Source organism: Mustela lutreola, chromosome 5 (genome assembly GCF_030435805.1).
Source record: "Mustela lutreola isolate mMusLut2 chromosome 5, mMusLut2.pri, whole genome shotgun sequence".
NCBI classification, from domain to species: domain Eukaryota; kingdom Metazoa; phylum Chordata; class Mammalia; order Carnivora; family Mustelidae; genus Mustela; species Mustela lutreola.
In genome coordinates, this window is record NC_081294.1 from 72,652,891 (window position 1) to 72,672,438 (window position 19,548).

A 19,548-nucleotide genomic window follows, 5' to 3' on the forward strand; every position below is an offset into this window, starting at 1 on the left:
TGACCAAACCCATCTGGGGCTCCTTTGAGTTGTTTTCTGGAAATGCCACATTTCAAGGGTCTCCCCATTCGAAAAGTTCAGAGAGTTCACACAGGCCTTTCATGTGAAGGAACTTGAAAGAAAAGGAAAGGAAAAGTACATTTTCAGCCTTAGCTGTGAAGAGGTGGGCCCAGGCCATGAGAACACTTAGATGACTTACATGACGTTACATGAAGAGCCAATTAGCCTAACAACTTCCGAAAACCAGCTCAAGACTACCCATTTATTAGAGAGCTTGGAATGTGCCAGGCCTTGAGCTAAACTCTTTCCTAGGATATGGAAATCCTCTCCAGATCACTCCCGCAGTGCCAGGCAGCCTTGGGGAGTGATACTCCCACTTTACCCAGGAGAAAGCTGAGGCTCAGAGAGGGTGGGTGGTTTGTCTGAAATCCCCCAGCTAGCAAATGGTAGGGCAGCGATACAAACTCAGATACGTCTGCCTAAATCCAAGGCCGGAGCTCAATCCTTGGTCAGACCCTCCACCCCTGTGAGCTCTTTGTCCCATGTCCAGACTTGAAGGACACCACATGTCTGCTGGTGGCTCATGTGCAGGAAGATGAAGCCTCATTAACTCGTCAGCCCTGGGGGCACCTGGGTGATTCAGTCGGTTAAGGGTCCAGCTCTTGGTTTTAGCTCAGGTCGTGATCTCATGGGTCATGAGGTTGAGCCCCAGGAATCAGGAGGTCCTGACTGGCTCCACACTAGGCGGGGAGGCTGTTCGAAGATTCTCTCCCTCTGCCCCTCCTCCCACTTGCACATGCCTATGCCCATGTGTGCACCCACTCTCTCTCAAATAAACAAATCTTCCAAAAAAAAAAAAAATCTTTAGCTCTGACCTGAACTTCAGGGGTGCAGAAGACTCCTGGGCCTCCCTGCAGAATATTCTGGCCCTCAACCTGAAACTGCCGGGTCACATCTGGAGGGGCAGTCACAGTAGATCCCACTCACCACCCTGTGGGGGAACCCCAGGGCCATTGTGACTGTATGGGATCTGAGTTGGTACCCAGAGCACCAGTCTACCTCTTTAGGGTGGGCCCAGAGATGGCACAGACTGAGGTCTGACTACAGGGAGAGGCTCTGGGTCCTCCTATGTAGCAAAGAGCTTGAGCTACCCTACACAAACCAACCAGAGAGATTCCCCAATCCTCCTGGTGGTCCCTCCAAGCAACATGAGCCACTCGGAAAGTCAGGACTCTATTAGTCACAGCTCATTTGTCACTATTTGTCTGCAGAGACCACAAAGCAGGTAAGAACCCCCCTTCTGGAATTTTAGAGGTCATGATGGAATGCTGCTGCTGGGCCACGCCTGCCTTTGGTAGACAAGCCTGAGCTCTTTTTCCTCTGTATCTCGCCAAACTTTACAGAGCCTTCCACGTCCAGATGAAGTCTGCCTCCTCCAGGAAGCCCATCTGTCACTCCAGCCACATTGATTCCACCATATCTCCTTCTGAGCTCCTTCTGCCCATGGTCTGCATAGACTAATAACCGACAAACTTGGCTCTCATAATTTCTCAGCTTCTCAAACAGACAATGCCTTCTGGAGAACAGGAACTCCACCACTGCCTCCCCTCTCTCCACAGCCTGATCCCTGAGTTAGGTACATAGGTGATTCTCCCTAGTAGACATTCAAGCTGATTTCAGTGTGGCTATAGATATCTGATACTCAGCTTGTTTCTCCCTCCCTTACCTCTCCTTCCTCACACCCTTATTCTCCCTGCTCACCTGCCTCCTCCCCTGTTTCCACCCAGTAGGACACGATCCAGTAGGGTAGTGGTTCCCAGACTTTGGGATTCCACAACCCTATAAAATGTTCAAAGAGATTTTGGGGTGGGAGAGAGACAAGGTTTTCTTCTGCCAAATAAGGACGTTTTAAAAAATCAATCTCCACCTTTATTTTAGTAAAGAAAGGCTGTTTTTACCCCAATAAAGCAGAAAATCCATAATCTCTGATTAAACGCTAATACTTTAAGCTGAAAAAATTCAGCCTTATTGAGAAGAACAAACCACCTCACTGTTGCCCTGACTTCTCTCCTCTCTCCGTGGGCTGCCACTGTCCTGTGTCCACTCATGGGTCTGGGGACCTTTGTCCTGGAGGAGGCTCCTGCTAAGCTGGGGTCACCCTGAAAGGGACCCCAGTTTAGCAGGGTCACCCAAATCCTTTGAGTTAGGCAGATCCATCTTCCTATTCAGCTTCCCCAGAGGAGGCTCGTGCCCAGTTAGATCTTACAACCTCAAGGGCTGAGGAGGGGGAGGGCATGAGCCCCTCCTCCTATGCCTTTTCCCCTTTCTACCAGGCTAAGATTTGTTGGGGATCCCCAGTGGGGACAAAGTGAGACTCAGCAGCAAGCTCACACCCAGAAAAGGAAACTAGGGGAACCTAATGGGCAGGCTTTTCTCCACATCTCCATCGCCGAACTGAGCACTAGGAATCCCCACCCCCAGCCCCCGGAAGGGAGGAAAAGTGGGCACTCCAGCCATGCAGTAGGAGGCCCAGCCGCCCCGCTGAGCGGCCGCAGATAGGATCTGAACTCCGAGAAGGACGGCCCTGGTTCTTTGATCCGCAGCCAGCCAGGCTGGGCCCGGACCGGGAGGGGCGGTGCGGCCCTCTTCCGGCCCGGCTTTGCGCGGCTGCCAGGGGTCCCGTGGGTCTCCGAGCAGGAGAGGCGTCCAAGACACCCTCCTTCTCAAATACCCTCTGTCCCTGTGCTCTAAGGAGAGATGGGGAAGTCTACACTGAATCCAACTCAGAAACCAGCTGCGGGGCTGCGGTTCACTGCACCGCGACTCTAAAGGACGTGTGTCTTTCGCAGATACACTGGTGGAGCCGAGGCCAAGCGTGCTGTGGAGGCCTGCGTGGACACGGCCCCGGGTGCATTGTAGACATGACGGAAGCTGGCGCATGTTCCCGCTCTCCTCTGACCCTAATGGAGTCCGCAACCTGGATCTTGCGAGAATCCGCGGGCGTCAGGCTCCGAGTCCATTGGCTCCATGGGAATGCGACTTCCCGTGTAGACTTGCTTCTGATGATCCACACCTCGTCGGAATCCGGCGGCCCACGTGTCCGCCCAAAGCCTCGCATCCCTGGGCCCCAGGTTCTAGGCTTAGAACTGAGTTGGGAGGGAGGGAGGGAAGGAGGGGGTGGGTGGCTGAAGGACCCTCACGGGGTTTGGGGGATCCTTCCTCCTTGTTCTCTTGGCTCTGTTCGCGCCTCAGAGATGCCACAGGGCTGAGAGGCACGTCACATCTGTGGTGCACGAGCCCCGCATGCAACAGGCATTCCATAAATGTGCGAGGGGAATATGCTCGTGTTCGGGTTGTATCTGGGCTGCCTGGAAGGAGGTCCCAGACCGGCCTAGGGTTGGAGAACAGGACAGAGAACGGGAATTTGAGGAATCCTAACCCTGAAAGCCGGGGTTCGCGCAGTCTCGAACAGCCTCCCACCTCCAGGAAGCCCCGTTTCAAGCCCTGGACACACTGGCTGGCTCACCGACGCAATTACACCTAGGCTTGCGTTCCAGCTCCCGCTGCAGGGCCTAGGGGATCCGGTCCCTCGGCACTTGGGGGAGAACCTGGGTGCAGAGCGGGAATCCCTTATTGTAGGTGAGGAAGCTGGGTGAGGAGTCTCCTTTAGAGTTCCCACATTTCGGAAGAAAGGTCCGGACGCCAGAGTGACGCCGGAGAGAGCGAGCCCTTTAAGATCGTGCGCGCTGCTCGCGTCCCAGCCTCTCCCGGGAGAGGAGGGGCTGGGCGGGGCGACTTTGGCCCCCGCCCACCCATAGGACCCGCCCCCGGCGTTCCCGCCCCGCCCCCCGCACTGGGCCCGCGGCGCCTTTGATGTTCGGACCCGCCAGCTCCAGGAGCCGCTCAGCCTGGCGCCCGCGCCCCGCGCCCGCAGCCCGCCCAGGCGGAGTCAGCCCGCGCTCCGCCCGCCGTGCTTCGAGCTCGGAGGTCCGGACTCCGGGCTCGCCGCCTGCCGGGCCGGTTCCGCGCCCCGAACTCCCGCGCCCCGCGCCCCGCGCCCCGCTCCCCGGCGGGCGGAGCGCACCATGCCGCAGCTGGACTCCGGCGGGGGCGGCGCGGGCGGGGGCGACGACCTGGGCGCGCCTGACGAACTGCTGGCCTTCCAGGACGAGGGCGAGGAGCAGGACGACAAGAGTCGCGACAGCGCCGCGGGCCCCGAGCGCGACCTGGCCGAGCTCAAGTCGTCGTTGGTCAATGAGTCCGAGGGCGCGGCGGGCGGCGCGGGGGTCCCGGGGGCCGGCACCGGGGCCCGCGACGAGGCGGAGGTCGGGGGTGAGGTGAGCGCCGGCCCGTGACCCGCGCCACTCCCGCGCCCGCCGTTCCCCGCGCCCGGCCGGCCCCGCCCCGCCCTCCCGGGCCCTCGGGGTACCCATCCCTCAGACCCCTTCTGCCCCGGGCCGCGAGCTCGGCGCCCCTCACGGTCCCTCTGGATCTCCCCGCAGGCGCTCGGACGGGAGCACGCTTCGCAGAGACTTTTCCCGGACAAACTTCCAGAGTCTCTGGAGGACGGTGAGTTTCGGCCCACCTCCCCTCCACCCGCTAAGGGTCCGGGTGGCACAGGGGGGCCTCCGAGGACGGGGTTGGGGGCACCGGAGGGCCACCCCCCACGGCAGATCAAGGAGGCGGCAAAGCCAGGGCGGGGGGAGTTGGGGGCGGGTTTCCCGGGCGCCGCTGGGCTCGAGTCACTTCCGGTGCCCTGACCTTTATAGGAGTAAACAGACCCCCGCCATCTCCGCCTCCCCTCCTGCCCAGGTGACTGCCTAATCCCCAGCCTTCAGGAGAAAGCGTTGGCCCAGGTTCCTTGGCCAGAGGGCGGGCTGGGGGTCAAGTAGGGGCCGCCAAGGGGAGGCCTGAACTCGTGGTCCTTCGTCGGAACAGAGGCACCTGGGGCCCGTGCCTTCTCCGGTCACACGTGAGCGGGACCCCTCGGCAGTTCTTTCTCTGGAGAGCAGACTGCTTCCAGCCCGAGCCACCCAGTCGGGCACGTCTGACCCAGCTGTGGTTTTTCCAGGCCTGAAGGCCCCGGAGTGCGCCAGCGGCATGTACAAAGACACCGTCTACTCCGCCTTCAATCTGCTCATGCACTACCCTCCCCCCTCGGGAGCAGGGCAGCACCCCCAGCCGCAGCCCCCGCTGGTAAGTGGCCCCGGCAGCCGGGCAGGCCTTGTGCTTGTTACCTCCTTGACCAGGTATGTGGGACATGGGCAACAAGTGACTTTTGCCTAGAACAAGATAGATGAGAACTGTTCTGGTGCTTTTTCCCATACACACCCAGTGGGATCTGAACCAGGAGAACTTTGCTGAAGGAAGGAGAGAGACCACCCTAGGCACCCTCTTCTCTCCAGCTGTTGGCTTTTGTCTTCCTAAGTTGCTCACAAGCAGGTGCAGGCCCTTGTCCTGGTGCTAGGTAATGCCAGGGTAGAGTCTTTTCCCAGAATTTGTTGGGTAATGTTGGTAGGGTGATCTTAGCTGTGGAGTTAGTAGTTTGCCTACTCCCCCAGCCTAAGCTCCAAGCCTGGGTGTTTGGAGAAATGGGCAGAAAGGCTAGTGTGTTTCAGAGCTCCTCCTTGTGCAGGAGAAACAGGCTGTACTCACTCTCCCCTTATTGTCATGAATACCCCCTTGCCAGAGAAAGACCCGGGAGAGCAGACTGCCTCCAGCCCGAGCCACCCGGGCTAGGCTAGCCACTGAACGCTAGGTGTAGAAAGCATTTTCTCTCATAAGCTCTGGGAAGGGTTAGCAGAGGTATTTCAAATCAGTGGTGTGGGTAAGGGGCCCGTTTAATGACTTCACTAATTGAATATGTTTAAGCGCTTCAGAAAGATTCCGTGATTATTACAAACCATGCTTTTCTGCCTCATTGGTACAGATGATCTAAAGGGTGAAGAGCCTATTCTGAGTGCATTGGAGCAGTACAACTGCACTTAAAAAAAAAGTTGAGATTAGTGGTTCAGACTGTCCTCAGCTGGCCTAAGTCGAGGGTGAGATTAGAGCGCCTGGAGTACACCAAGTGTTTGGGGAACTCTGGTGGCTGAAAATGGAGGCCCAGTGCGGAGGCTCACATGGCTAGTTGGGGGGGGGTCACAGTTGGGGGGGGTCACCTCCGAGGGAAGAGGATGACTGCCAGGCTGTTTCAGATCGGGAGGGAGGAGGGTTGCTTCTGAAAGCTGTTTTCATGCTGAAGCTGCTGGGAGGTGAGAAGACAGACCGAGGCTTCTCTCTAGAAACCCCAGAATGGAAAACTTGGTTAACTGTTGACTGTAGGAATGAGCTCCTTGCCCCTTAGACTCCATGTTTTCTCATAGGCAGAAGCAGCATGTTGGTTGAGTGGTTCTTCTGCTCTAGGGTGGTTCTGTCTATGAGGTGCTCACTTCTTTCAAGTCTGTGGGGCAAGGGGTTGCCCTCTGACCTTGCCACCTGATGCAGAGCCTCTCTCCAGAGATCTCTGCCCTACTCAAGTGGATGCTAAGCATAGATGCTTCCTGGGTTTCTTAGAACGTCTAAACCCTTAGATTTTGGGCCAACTTGATATAACACAGTGCTGCCAAATTGCTAGCAGGTGAGTTGCTTGCACAGGGTGCTGGGGTCACCGTGACAGCCTTGAGTAGACGAAAGACCTAGGCCCTAGAACAGTCCTAGGAGGGGCAGCTCCCCTCCAGGCTCTTGTGATTCCACAGCGGTCCAGGGAAGAGGCAGGATTTCTGCGTTCCTTTCATGGCTTGGGCCAGTGGGAGAGTGCCCAGAGTGGGAGGGCCTCGTTTTCTTTAAGGGTGTGGTAACGGGACCATTTGGTGTCCTTAAGCTCACACTGGTCATAGTGTAGGCGGATGGATGGCCAACTCCAACAGTCAGGATTGGGGTGGGGGGTGAGGGCAGAAACATCACTATTACCCTGGCCCGTGTCATTTGTTTTTTCAACTTGGGCATCTTTCTTAAGCTATAGCAGAGGCTTTTCTGTATAGTACAGTCTCCTATAGAGGTAAATTCCCTTGCCCTACTCCCCACCCAGCTGCAGCCTCCCACTGCCTGGCTTCTGGGAAACACTGGAGGAGGAGGACCAGCTCTGGAGCTGATGTTCAATGTGCTGAAACCAGCTGTTCTGTGGGGCTGGGGACAAGGATAGATTCAAGGGCCTAAGTTGGGGTGACACCAGGTGGGGAAGATGTCCATGAATATAGGGGAGCCTCTTTTAAGCAAACCTGATAGTTAAAAGTGAATAGCAAATCGGGGTAGTTGCTTGTATTAACCTGAAAAGTTGTATGGATGTTTAAAATACTATTGGTTTTAAAACGCAAATTTGATTGACTCCATGTTTTGGGAGCACATATAACAGAAAAGATACTCTTATAGTGGGTCTGAAGTCCATTGTAGGGCCTTGAGGAAAAACTACCTTTGGAGGTTTCTTCCCAAGCTCTGCTTTCCTAAACCCCTCTTTATGGGGACAGATGTCATGCTGTCCCGCCCCTGCCTGTGGGGAACTAGGCCCCTGGCCCCCTTTGCCCTCTCTGAGAGAATCCAGGCAGTCGACAGTTGTGCTGAAGTGTTCTTAAGGCCAGTCGCCTAACCTCCCCACACAGTGGGGAAAGCCCATGCCAGGGTCCTCCTCTACCCACTTGTGGGCGGCATGCCCATGTGGTTACCATGTTGGATGTCTCTAAGTGGGCAGACTCAAATCTTGCCGGGGCGGCGGACCAAATGACCACCTCACAGCCAGCTGCCAGTGGGTAGAGGAAGATTTTTTTTTCCTAAAAGGGTGCTTCTTTTCTGGTACGTGGCTTCTAGTGAACTCAGTTTTGGGAAGGGAGAATTAGGTCAAAGTTTATTTCATGGCTGATGTTTGTGAGGCATCTAATGTGGGCTTGCAGACTGTTCCTGGCCTCAACGAGTAGTCGCTCCTTGTTTCTGTTTTGTTTGTTCTGTTTTGCTCTGAGATTGGGGGTGGGAGTAGAAGGGCCAGTAAGCTTGTCCTGGGCCTGACTTTGAGGAAATTCTGGGACGAATAAGGCATCGCTCCCTAGGAAACTCAGACTCTTGGATGGGTGAGACTCCCGGACTGGCGCAGATCTTCTCAGAAAAAAGATGAGGGCAGGTTGCTCTTGGGGTCCTTTCTGTGGGCTCCACTTGGAGTCTATGACCTGGAAGGCTGCTGAGCCTTTTGCCGTTTAGATGAAATGTCCAGAATAAGCAAATCTGTAGAGATGGGGCACAAATGAGTGGTTGCCAGGGGCTGAGCGAAGATGGGAATGGGGGTTGATTGCTAATGGGTAAGGGGTTCCTTTTTGGGGTGATGAATGTGTTCTGGAATTAGACGGTGGTGATGGGTACACAACCTTGTGAATACATTAAAACCGCTGAACTGTATACTTTTAACAGTAAATTTTATGATATGCAAATTACATCTCAGTTGAAAAAAAGGAAAAGACTGAGCCTTTTGGCTCTTGCAGGGACTTGGGGCCGTTCCCTAGGCCTGACCTCTGCAGCTGTCCCAGTGTGTGTGCATGCCCCTCAAGCCATGGGCTTGGGCATCAGTTCCAATGTCGGGGAACCCAGGAGGCAGTGGACTCATGGTTGGGTTCCAGGCCGTTGAGCTCACATTCCCAGACTCCAGGGTCTGAGGTCAGATGAGGGCTGAGAAACAAGCCCTTGTGGGGAGCAGGAGGTGCACGTATGAGCAAGACTTGAGCAGAGGAAGGAAGTGCTGCTGACACAAGCCACCATGTCCAGGGAAGCTCTGCAGAGATGCACCCACCCAGCCCTCCATAGCCTCAGAGAGAGGGAGCAGCCTGGTGTTGCTGGGGACAGTTAGTGAGGGTTGATCATCAGCCCTGGTTGGAGTGAACCTTGTTAGAAGGGGTCTGGCATCAGGCCGGGCACCCGAGAGATCACAACCAGCCTCTGCCTCTGGGAGTGCCTGGCCGAGTGGAGGAGACAGATGACCAGACAGCCCTGGTTGGAGGGGTGCTGTCACAGAAAGCCCTGCTGGGGCATCCTGGGTGGAGCTGGCCCCCATGTGGGCTCTGGGCTGTGGAGGAGGGTCCACCAAGCAACTTCCTGAAGGTGCAGATTTGGCCAGCACATGAGCACAAAGAGTACCGGGCTCCCCTCCAAACACGCCAGATCTCCCACTTCTCCACTTTAGTCTCCGTCTAAAGCCCAGCCTCGGCCATCACTCACCCAGAAGGCAGTAACGGCCACCTCGGGGCTCCCTCTGCCTTGACCTTGGCATCCCTCCCCCAAACCCCTGCCCTAACCCCCAACCCAGGTTCCCCACAGCAGCCCAGCAAGAGAAGATCCCTTCTCTTGCCTGCTGAAACCCCACAGTGGCTTTCCATTGCTCTGGGAGTAAAGTCCAAACCACTCACCACAGCCCTAGTGCCTGGGTGGGCCAGCCCTGCGGATAGCACCCCCTTGTCTGCACCATACTCTTCCTCTTTCCCTGAATAGCAGCTACTGCACTGTCTCCCTCTGCTTCCCACTCATCCTGTTCTTTCCACCTCAGGACTTTTGCCCTTGTTCTCTCAGTTAGGAATTCTCTTCCCTAGCTCTCAGATAGCTGCCACCTTCTCATTTGTCCTTCAGGGCCGAATTCAAATATCACTTACCCAGAAACACCTCCTATGAACATCCAAGTGGGGCCCTCTATCATTCCCCCAGGCCTTTGCTGCATCACCCACCTTGGTTCTCCAGGCCATAGTGGGTGGCCTTGCTTTATGATGCACTCGTTCGTTGTACTGAGGCTAAAGGCAGCCCATTTGTCCAAAGTGTCTCTCTACCTTCGTCTCCTCATTCACACAGTGGGAGTGGTGAGCCCTCCTGCCAGAGCTGGAGTGTGGAGTGGAGGCAGCAGTGCCTGCATGTCCTGGGCTTGGGAGGTGGGGGTTTGGCCATAATTGATCCCTTTTCCCTTGCTCTCCTAGCTCATCTGGGGCTAGTGGTGGCTCAGTGGTTAGACTTCCATCTGGAGGGTTGTATCTCTACTTTGGGTCCCAGGGGCCTGGGGGTCAGAGCCCTGGGGGCCAGCTTGGGACAGGGGCACAGGTATATAGGCCACTTTATTTATTTATTTATTTATTTGAGAGAGAGACAGTGAGAGAGAGCATGAGCGAGGAGGTCAGAGAGAGAAGCAGACTCCCTGTGGAGCTGGGAGCCTGATGCGGGACTTGATCCTGGGACTCCAGGATCATGACCTGAGCCGAAGGCAGTCGTCCAACCAACTGAGCCACCCAGGCGTCCCTCTTTCTTTCTTTTTTTAAGGTTTATTTATTCTAAGAGAAAGAGTAAGCAAGCAAGCGGAGGGAGGGGCAAAGGGAGAAGGAGAGAATCTCAAGCAGACTCCCCACTGAGCAGGGAGCCCCACATGGGTCTGGATCCCAAGACCCTGAGATCGTGACCTGAGCTGAAATCCGGACTCAGACAGTCAACCAACCGAGTCACCCAGGCATCCTGTGTATGGGCCCCTTTTTTGCTCCCGTACCTCACCTAGGAATTCTTGGGAGGGGGAAGTACTGTTCTTGGAGCCAGGATGGGAGCCCTCACTGCTCAGTCCATCCTGAGATCCTCTCCTACCATGCCCAAAGACTCATCTGAAAGGAGGCCCCCCTTCCCCAGCCATCTAGAAGCCCTTTGTGTAAGACGTTACCCAGACCGTTCTCAGACCTTGGCTCACATGGTCACCCGTGCCTGCACCCTGTCATGTCTTGCCCCAGTTCTTCCCCTGGTGTGGGGGTACATATTTGCACCCCCAGATGGTGCCCACCGACAGCATCTTTGTTATCCCTCAGGCAGCTTCTAGTTTGCTCACAGCTTGCCTTCCTTGCCAGTGGGAATGATGCTATGTACAAATCACTCCTTAGTTTCCTTTTTGATTATTTTTTTGGAGCAATACTCTGAAGGAAAATTACCAGGTCAAAAGGCAGGAAAAATCAGGGGTATCTGGCTGGTTCGGTGGGTAGAGCATGAGACTCTTGATCTTGGGGTCGTGCATGTGAGCCCCACACCTGGGGTAGGGATTACATAAAAGAATAAAATCTTAAAAATAAAATGGTAGCAATAGTTAGAGCATTTTGCTCCCCTCCAGCGCCGGTTTGCTGTGGGTTCCTTGCAGTGTCTAATCACTCAAAGTCCCAACATGGAGTTTCTTCTTTTCTGTTGTTCATTTAATAGGTTCATGGTGGGAAATGGGACTTAAAAGTTATTTTGACTTGCATTCCTTCCTGACTTGGAAGACTTGTGGTATTTGGAAAATCTGCAGGCCCCAGGGTGCGACTTTACTTTCAGGGTGCCATCTTGCTGCCTTTCAGGGTCAGGAGAGCACCACAAAGCAGGCTCCTCCTGCAGACCCCTGCCGCCGCCGTCCCCAGGGGCTGCAGTTACCGACCGCTGCCCACTCCTCTAGCTCAGTGGGCTGGCGGGGCTGACAGAGCCCTGCGTTGGTCACCAAGGCCCGGTAGTCTTCACCCAGTTGTCCTAGGGTTTTACTAAGCCACTTCCATAGTTCTGCCTCCCTCCCCAGGTGCTCCAGATGCAGGTGTGAGTGGGGCAGAAGAGGGACGGGCTTCAGGGCAGCCTCCCTAAGGCTGCTTGGGACCCATGGCCTCTTGGGTCTCCTGAGTCTCCTAAGACCACAGCCTACCCCTTGCCCCTGCAGCAAAGGCGTTTCAGCTGAGCGGTGAGAATGGACTCGGGGGGCCCTGCTTGCAAGTCAAATGACTGCTGAGGTCAGGCTGGATGAGGGTGGGTCCAGTTGCAGGGAGGGGCAGGGGTGCTGCCGCCTCCCTAGGAGCTCCTCGGTGCCTGTGGTCCTGAAGCCATACAGTGACACTCCCTCACGCCTTGTGACTGGCTGCTTCCTGCCGCTGTGTACAAACAAGACTCTGGTGGAGGAAACAGGTGTTTTATCAGGTCACAGGGCCCCCCTTCCCCAACAGTACAGTGCACAGATCTTTGGGTAACCACCCTCCTTCTACCAGTAGGGACAGGAGGCCAGGTCAGGGAAGGGACCTATCCAAGGCCCCTTAGAGTCACAGAAAGGGAAAGCATTGTCTGGAAGACTCACCCTCAAATTCTGTATCTGCCACTCCTTGGCTGAGAGACCCTGCATGAGTTCCTTAACTGCTGGAAGCCCGAGTTTCCTCAACTAGAAACGAGAAGGAGGGTTCTGACCTCCTTGGGTTCCTGGGGCAGGCAGTGTGTGTGGGGTCCCTGGTACACGGCCGATGCTATGAGTATTAAATACGGGGGAGGGGTGGGTTACTAACACGGGGTGAAGAGCTCTCCTGCAAAGGGTGCTGTGCTAGGTGGCGGGGGGGTGCTTCTGAAGCTGAGCTGGGATGCAGCCCCCTCACCTGCTGCCCCTCAGCTCATTAGCTGGCTCCCCTGTGGCAGCGTGGAACACAGTGGCGCCAGGGCCTCAGCTGGCCTGTGACAGAGTGGCTGCTGTATCTAGAATCCTGGTTCCAGGCCCTTTTTGGCCTTTCTGAGCCCCTGCATGCTTGGCCTTGGCTCAGCACAGAGGGGTGATAGTCTCTACCCCACCGAGCTCAAGCCTCTTGAGGCAGAGACTCTCCTGGGGGCTCACAGTTAACTTCGAGGTTCTGTCCAAGTTGGATGAAAGGCAACAAGGAAGGAGAGGCTGGTTGGGTGGCAGCCAGAAGAGCTTCCTGAGAGGACAAGCTCGAACCCTGCGCAGGTGAAGTGGGAGAACGCTCTGGGGGCGGGGCAGTTTCAGCAGAGAAGAACAGAAATGAGTATGTTCTTGGTCATTGGAAGGGCACTGCAAAGCCTGGGGTCCATGAGGAGCATGAGTGAGGCTGGAGAAGAGCCAGCAGGGAGGGCCCAGCATGTGACCTTGATATGCAGGCAGCACTGGTCCCAGAGCCCAGGAGTGGCTGGTGGGCACACGCAGTGTGTTGGCAGCAAGAAGGGCCAGGCGGGGGACGCCTGGGTGGCTCAGTTGGTTAAGCAGCTGCCTTCGGCTCAGGTCATGATCCCAGCATCCTGGGATTGAGTCCCGAGTCGGGCTCCTTGCTCAGCGGGGAGCCTGCTTCTCCCTCTGCCTCTGCCTGCCATTCTGTCTGCCTGTGCTCTCTCTCTCTCTGACAAATAAATAAAATCTTTAAAAAAAAAAAAAAAAAAGAAGGGCCAGGCATTGACTATTGGCTGATGGTATGAGTTGGACATGGACGGGAAGGCAGACAGGGCTAGCAGCTGGGGCAGAGTGGACGCTGGGAGGCCCTGAGCTGGTAAGAGGAGTGCGAAAGGCCAAGGGAGGGGGTAGGCTTTGGGCAAGGGAGACCCAGTGTGCTGACACAAGGCTGACACAAGGAAACAGAGCCTCAGAGGTGGATGTTTGCATTTTCATTTGACTCCCAGTCTCTCTCTCGAGAGTCATGAGCCCAGGGTCTTTGGCCTCCTGTTGACTGAGAGGAACAGAAGCCCAGAGATCAGGTCCCTTGGTCCGCTGGTGATTTGGCCAGGGCATAAAGAGCTCCTCTTCTCAGCTCTGTCTTTAGCAGGACTCTGGTCTGGGCAGGGTCTCTGAGAACCTCGAACATTGACAGCTTCTTCTTTCAGGCAGTGGGGTCCCGACACTGACAGATCCAGCATGCTTGGGTTTTGCTCCTGGTTACCACCGCTCCCCCTTGAAAAGATGTGGCCTTAGCATGCATAGTCTCTCAGGTGGGTCCCGGGTGGGTCTGTCCTGGTCATAGGGTTTGGCCTGTTCCGGTCCTGCTGGAACCTTGAACTCCCCTTGGCGCAGTCCCCTCATGCATGGAGGGTCACTCCCTGCTGGATGGGGGCCATGGCCTGGGCTAAGGCCAAGATGGGCAGGAGTCTGGCCCTTTTCTGTGGCGGGGCTGCCAGTGGAGCTTGTTCTGTGGAGACTGACTGCCTGGGCTTTGCTAGAGACATGGTCTTAGAGCCCAGAGGAAGATTGGTGACAGAGCTTTTATCCATAGCCCACTCCCTAACCAGGACTCCCTGGAGGTCAGAGGAAGCAGACATTCTGCCAAATAAGCTTCCTCTACCCCTCCCATTAAGAGGGCCAATTATTTCTCTCTCCAGAGACAGGAAAGTTGTTGGGGCCTCACATTGTCTTCTGCTTCTCAATGATGAATGCATGGCTAAGGCATGGGTAGGCAGGACATGGCCCACCCCAAGAAGAGTGGGCTTTGGGGATTGGCAGTTAGGGCTGCCCCTCCCCACCATGTGTGGGCTGCCTACCCAGGTTTGGCACATCTCCCCCTCCCAGAAAGCCCAGTTTGCCCCTGAAGGCAGGAAGCCAAAGGACATGGCCACCTTCCCTCCTGGCTGTGTGATCTCAAGCAAATCTCTTAACCTTTCTAGGTCTCAGTTTCCTTCTCTATATCTCAGTGGGCTCCCTGGCCAGGAAAGATTTCTGAGGTTCAAAGAAGTGTGGGCTGGAGACACCTGCCACTCAGGTGGGCCTCAGGGGGTGCTTGCTGGCCTTGCCGGGACTGCTCTAGGCCAGCTTTCCCATCAAGCAAGGAAGATGAGAGGAGGGGGACAGGTAATGGGAGTCCAGGCTGAGGGCATTCTGACTAACTCTGACCTGGCTCTGGGGGTAGAGACCTAGCCTCCTGGTCTGCTGGGCCACCATCTGAAACGCATTACCAATGCTTTGTAAACTCCACATCATTTGGCCACATGAAAGCCTAGGATCTAAAAATAGCCACTCCCAGAGGACGCCCCGCATTGGTGGGGCTCAGCTGACCTCTGCACGCACACCCACCAGCAGGCCACCTCCCTTGACAGGGAGCCCTGACTGGCAGGGCCACACTGACCCACCCTCCCAGTGTGGGCAGCCCCTGCCTGGGGCCACTTTATCTGGGCACAGATCTCATCCAGCTGGTCAAAGCTTCAGGCCCCAAGGCTTTACCCAGGGCAGAATGTCTGGAGGAAGCAGGAGGGAGGCAGCTGGGGCTGTGTTGGTGGCCCCAGGAACCTTCTCCCAGTTCCATACATGCCTGGAATGTCTGTGGGACACTCACTGGGAAGCTAGTGGTACCATCTTACAGATGAGAACAGGAGGCCCTGTGGAGGGGGAGCATTGGCCACTGTCAGGTGGTGGACGGGAGGGCCACTGGCTGATGTGCTGGCGTGAGAAGGGTGGGAGCCGGCCCAGGCCCCACAGTGTCGGCGGAGGGCCGGGCCCAGCAGGAAGGCAGGGCAGCTGCAGATCTTCAGGCTGCTGGAGTTGACTCTTTGCCCTGCTTTCTGTGGGTTCCCTCTCCCTATGGTCTCTGTGACCAACTGTAAACCACTCTTTTCCCTAAAAATAAACATGCTTATGGGATTGGGGGAAGCTTTGTAGCTATCAAAGGAAATAATAGGGTGTTTAAGAAAATTACATTGCGTTTTAAATAACCAGCATGAAAGTCATTAAGTTTGAAGTTTCATTCAAATCAGATGGCTCTGTGGCTGGCCCAGTGGCCAGGCAGGCAGAGGGTGGGTGGGCCCTCAGGGATGCTGAGAGACAGCCTGTAGAGAGCTTTGTGGCAGCAGCAGTGAGGTCTCTGCTGGGTCCAGCCAGGGTCCAGGCAGGGCGGCTGCTTGGTGTGTGCCAGGCTGCGGCAGCCACCCCACAGCTCGCTGGCCAGCTTGAAGCATTGTGGAGGCAGGAGCCGCCCAGCTGTGGTGGGCAGCCCCATGGGTGGAGCTCGGGGACGACCATAGTCTGCAGGGTGTAGGGACACATGCAGCTGGGGTTGCCAAGGCCAGGAGGGTTGATGGCTCTGTGGTGGTGGGGTTCCAGGGATGGTGGTTTGGGTCAGAAAGGGCTGGAGATGACCTACGGGACCAAGGCCCCATCTGTCCTCTCCCCCACTGGCCTCTCAGTCCCTGCACAGGGCATGGCGTAGTGCAGGTGCTCAGCAAACCGTGGTTGAGGGAGTAACGGCAGCTTTAGCAGTCCCTGTGTCACGAACTCCCCAAGTGCTTGCCGGCGCCCAGGACTTTCAGTCCCAGTATGGAGACCCTTACAGGAAGCTGAGAAAGTGGTGACTGTTACTGCTCTCTCATTTTCCAGATGGGGAAGCTGAGGCTCAGAAAGGTAAAGGACGTGCTGGGACCCGGAGGAGTTGGGGCTTAGATTTGGGTCTCTTTTACCCCCAGGTCCATGCTCCTCAGTGCTCTGCCACTTTGTTCTCAAATGTGTGGAGATGGGGGCACTGCAGGCCTCAGCGCTGAGTGGAACCCCCCTCGCTGGGCTCGGGAGCTGCGTCCAGCTGGGTTCTCTGGCCCCAAGGACACACTTGGCCCTCAGTGCCCCTCACAGGCATGACCTCATGGCCCTGGGCCTGGGTCAAGGCAGGATACTTTCCTCCTTGGATATCTGACAAGTCAGGGTTGTTAGGGCCACGGGGGTTGTGTTTCGTGATTGGAAGCAGGGGTTTCCAGAATAAATGTTGCCCTGGTAAGTGTTTCCAAATAACATTTAAGATCAGTCAGGTCTGATTCCTGACGAAAGCGTGAAATTCACTGTCTTTTCGTGGACACTTTGCTTTATGGCTCTGGTCCTTGCTTAGCTTGGCGCTCAGGGTTGGGCCTTTCTGGAGTAGGTGCCTTCCTCCATGTGATGTGGGGTTGGACCAGAAGTTGTCCTAGGCCCTGAGTCACTGGGAGTAGCCTGACTGAGGAAGCTGAGGTGTCCGTGCACATGGGTGTGTCCTGTCCCTTGTCACTGGGTTGCCTCCCACCCATCCCACCATGGGCACATCCTGCTGGGGCATTTCAAGAGTAATTTTTTCTGGCTTCTTCTGGCCTCCATTCCCCTGGCTCTGGTCACTGAAGTCCAGTCAAGAGCTCGGCAGTCTGGCCTGATAGCAATCAGGCAGAAGTCCAAAGGAAATCAAGGGCTAGTGGACCCAGCCTGGCACAAAGTCCTGCTTTCCTGAAAAGCCTGGGTTAGGGACGTGCTTGCTTTTGTCTTTTTTCTTTCTTTTGTTCTTTATTAATTTAATTCCAACATCAACCCCATGAGATAGGACCATTATGCAGATGGGGAGCCCAAGGCTTAGGGAGACCTGTACCTTCTAAGTGCTGGGGGAGTGATTTGAACCCAGGCTTCTGTGTTTCCTGCCCTTAGGACCATGCTTCCTTGCCTCTTAGACAACATACCTATCCATTCCTTCTTGGGAAGGAAAAAAAAAAAGGGTTTTATAGCCCTAGCTGGGTCCCCTTGGCTACCCCTACCTCTACCCCTCCCTCTGTACTCCTCATCCTCCCAAGGAATTTGGTATTTCCCCTTCTCCCGTGTATTTTTACACTATTACACCAGGTGACTATCTGTAAGAGCTGTCTTGTGCGGTTTTTGGAACCCCCTGACTCAACCTCGTGAGGGGCTCTGTCTTCAGAGGGCCCCTGTGGCAGCCGAAGCAGTCCTGCACTCCTTAGTCTGCGGACAGTGAGCCTGAAGGGCTTGGTGAGAGTCGTGAAGCCTGCAGCAGCTCCTTTCTGCCCTGTCCCTTGTTTCCTTTGGCATAAACTGCTCGGCTCAGTCCAGGCAGAGCCCCAAGGGTGGCAGAAGCTAATGGCAGGAACTACAAGGGTGAGACCCAAGGGAGCTTTCTGCTATGGCCCCAGGGCAGGACTGTCCTCCAGGGGCTGGTAGAGACAGCAGACCAGAGACCCACGTCATGTCTTTGTTCCTCAGAGCAAAGCTGGCTCCTGTTAATCGGGGCAGGAATGCAGTGCTGAGATCTCCAAGTCTCCTCCCCTACCCACCCTGGAGGTTCTGACAGCCCCCCGCCTTTTGAGGTGCTGCCTGGGCTCTCTGGGCTCTTCGTCCTAGGCAGCATGCTTGCCCTTCTAGACAGGCCCCGGTGAGAGCCACTGCCGTGGCCAGCGGCTGTCCATAGCCCTCCTTTTGTGTGGAGGGGTGAGCACAGGCCAGACCCTGGGGGAGGAATGACCTCTCACATTTCCTTTAGTTGTTGATGACTGAGAAACTGAGTCCGCTCCCACCAGGACAGGGTGGAGGGACCCTTCACGCAGGTTAGTTGAAGGTCAGAGGCACGCTGCTGCTCGTCAGTGAGTGACACAAGAAAGGTTCTCAGCAGGGAGTTAACCAGTAGCGTCAGGGATCCTGGGTCCCAGGTGGCCTGGAGGTCTGAGTGGGGAGACTCAGAGTGAGGGAAGGGGAATCTGGGAGCCCTGGGTTTCACATGTGTGGTCTCCATGCTGGCCCTGCTCCCAGCCAGTCTGTGAGGTCTGCCCCTGAGTGACGACGATCTCTGGCCAGGAACCCCATGGGGCTGGATTCCAATCCACATGTGTCTCTATGTGCCGAGACTTTGGGCAAGTTGCTGAGCCTCTCTGGGCTTCGCTTTCCCTGTCTGCAAGGTCTGCCCATGCCTTAAAGTGCCGAGGGACGACCAGTCAGATGCTGGTTGGCGGTGGAGCTCTGCCGGGCTCTGGCTGTTTCTGGCAGGGGCTGCTCTCTCTAACTCTGTCTCTGCTCTTTTCTTCCTGCCTTTCCTACAGAGCCTGTTGGCTTTAATCCTAGGGGAGCAAAATCTTGAACTTCCCCAGGTCCCTCACTGCAGAGCCCTGGTTTCCCTCCGGCCACAGGCAGGCTGAGCTCCGAGGTGGTGCTGGCCTACTCGGCCCATGGCAGGCTCCTGAGCAGCCAGTCGCAGGAGAGGCGCTGGCAGGGGGACTGCCTGGGCAGGGAGGGCGGGGAGGGCAGGGCAGCTGCACAGTCCCCACACCGTGGGGCAGTAGCATCAACTAGCAGCTCGGCTGCAGCAGCTCCCGGAAGCGTCTATTTTCCTCTAAAAACATCCTGTCCTGAGGGGCGTTCACCTCAAAGAGGAGGAAGGAAAACACAAGTAAACGAATGCACAGAAACCACGGGAGGCTGTGGGCCAGGCCACTCAGCTCAGTGAGGTTCAGCTAGCTCAGAGGGAGCCTCGGGGCCAGGCTGGGTCTAGAGCAGGCCTGTGGTTTGCCAAGGCCTCATGCAGGGACTCTGGTCCTCACCTCTGCTGTGGCAGGGCCCCGTTATCTGATGTTGAGACCAGGCACTGGTAGACTGGCCACACGCACCTGGCAGGGCTCTGTGCAACCATAGCAATGGTACTCTGCTGGCAGGTGGGACCGAAGCCTCCCGGTCCCCAAGGGTGTGGTCCACCCATCCCCCAGTCCTCCAGCTCGGCCAGCCACATGGCCAGCCACACGGCCACGGCTCCATGCTCTGTGGGGGGTGTCTGGCACAAGGCGTCCGGCACGCTGTGGGCGGGGAGCTTTCGGGCTGTTCTCTGGAGAGCACCATGTCCTGGGCAGCAGGGCCCTGAGTGGGGATTGGGGATAAAATGGCACGGGCCCTGCTAGGGTCTGCCGGGACCCACACATCAGGGCCCCATCAATATGTGGACAAGTCCTGTTTGGAAGGTCTGGGGGGCTTGCTTTCTTCTTGGAAACTGACCCTCAGTGTCCCAGGCCTTGGGGGAGCTTCCCACTCAGCAG

General features: G+C 56.3%; 1 protein-coding gene across 4 annotated transcripts in view; it reads left to right on the forward strand.

The window, feature by feature from the left end:
- Positions 1-3,942: 3,942 nt before the first annotated feature.
- TCF7 (transcription factor 7) overlaps positions 3,943-19,548 on the forward strand; it is a 31,889-nt gene continuing 16,283 nt past the window's right edge. For all 4 annotated transcript variants that reach the window (XM_059174578.1, XM_059174577.1, XM_059174580.1 and 1 more), the window contains exons 1-3: positions 3,943-4,337; positions 4,503-4,569; positions 5,072-5,196. In XM_059174578.1, coding sequence (XP_059030561.1) covers positions 4,086-4,337; positions 4,503-4,569; positions 5,072-5,196 — 444 coding nt within the window. In that variant the 5' untranslated portion in view covers positions 3,943-4,085. The remainder of the gene's footprint in view (positions 4,338-4,502; positions 4,570-5,071; positions 5,197-19,548) is intronic.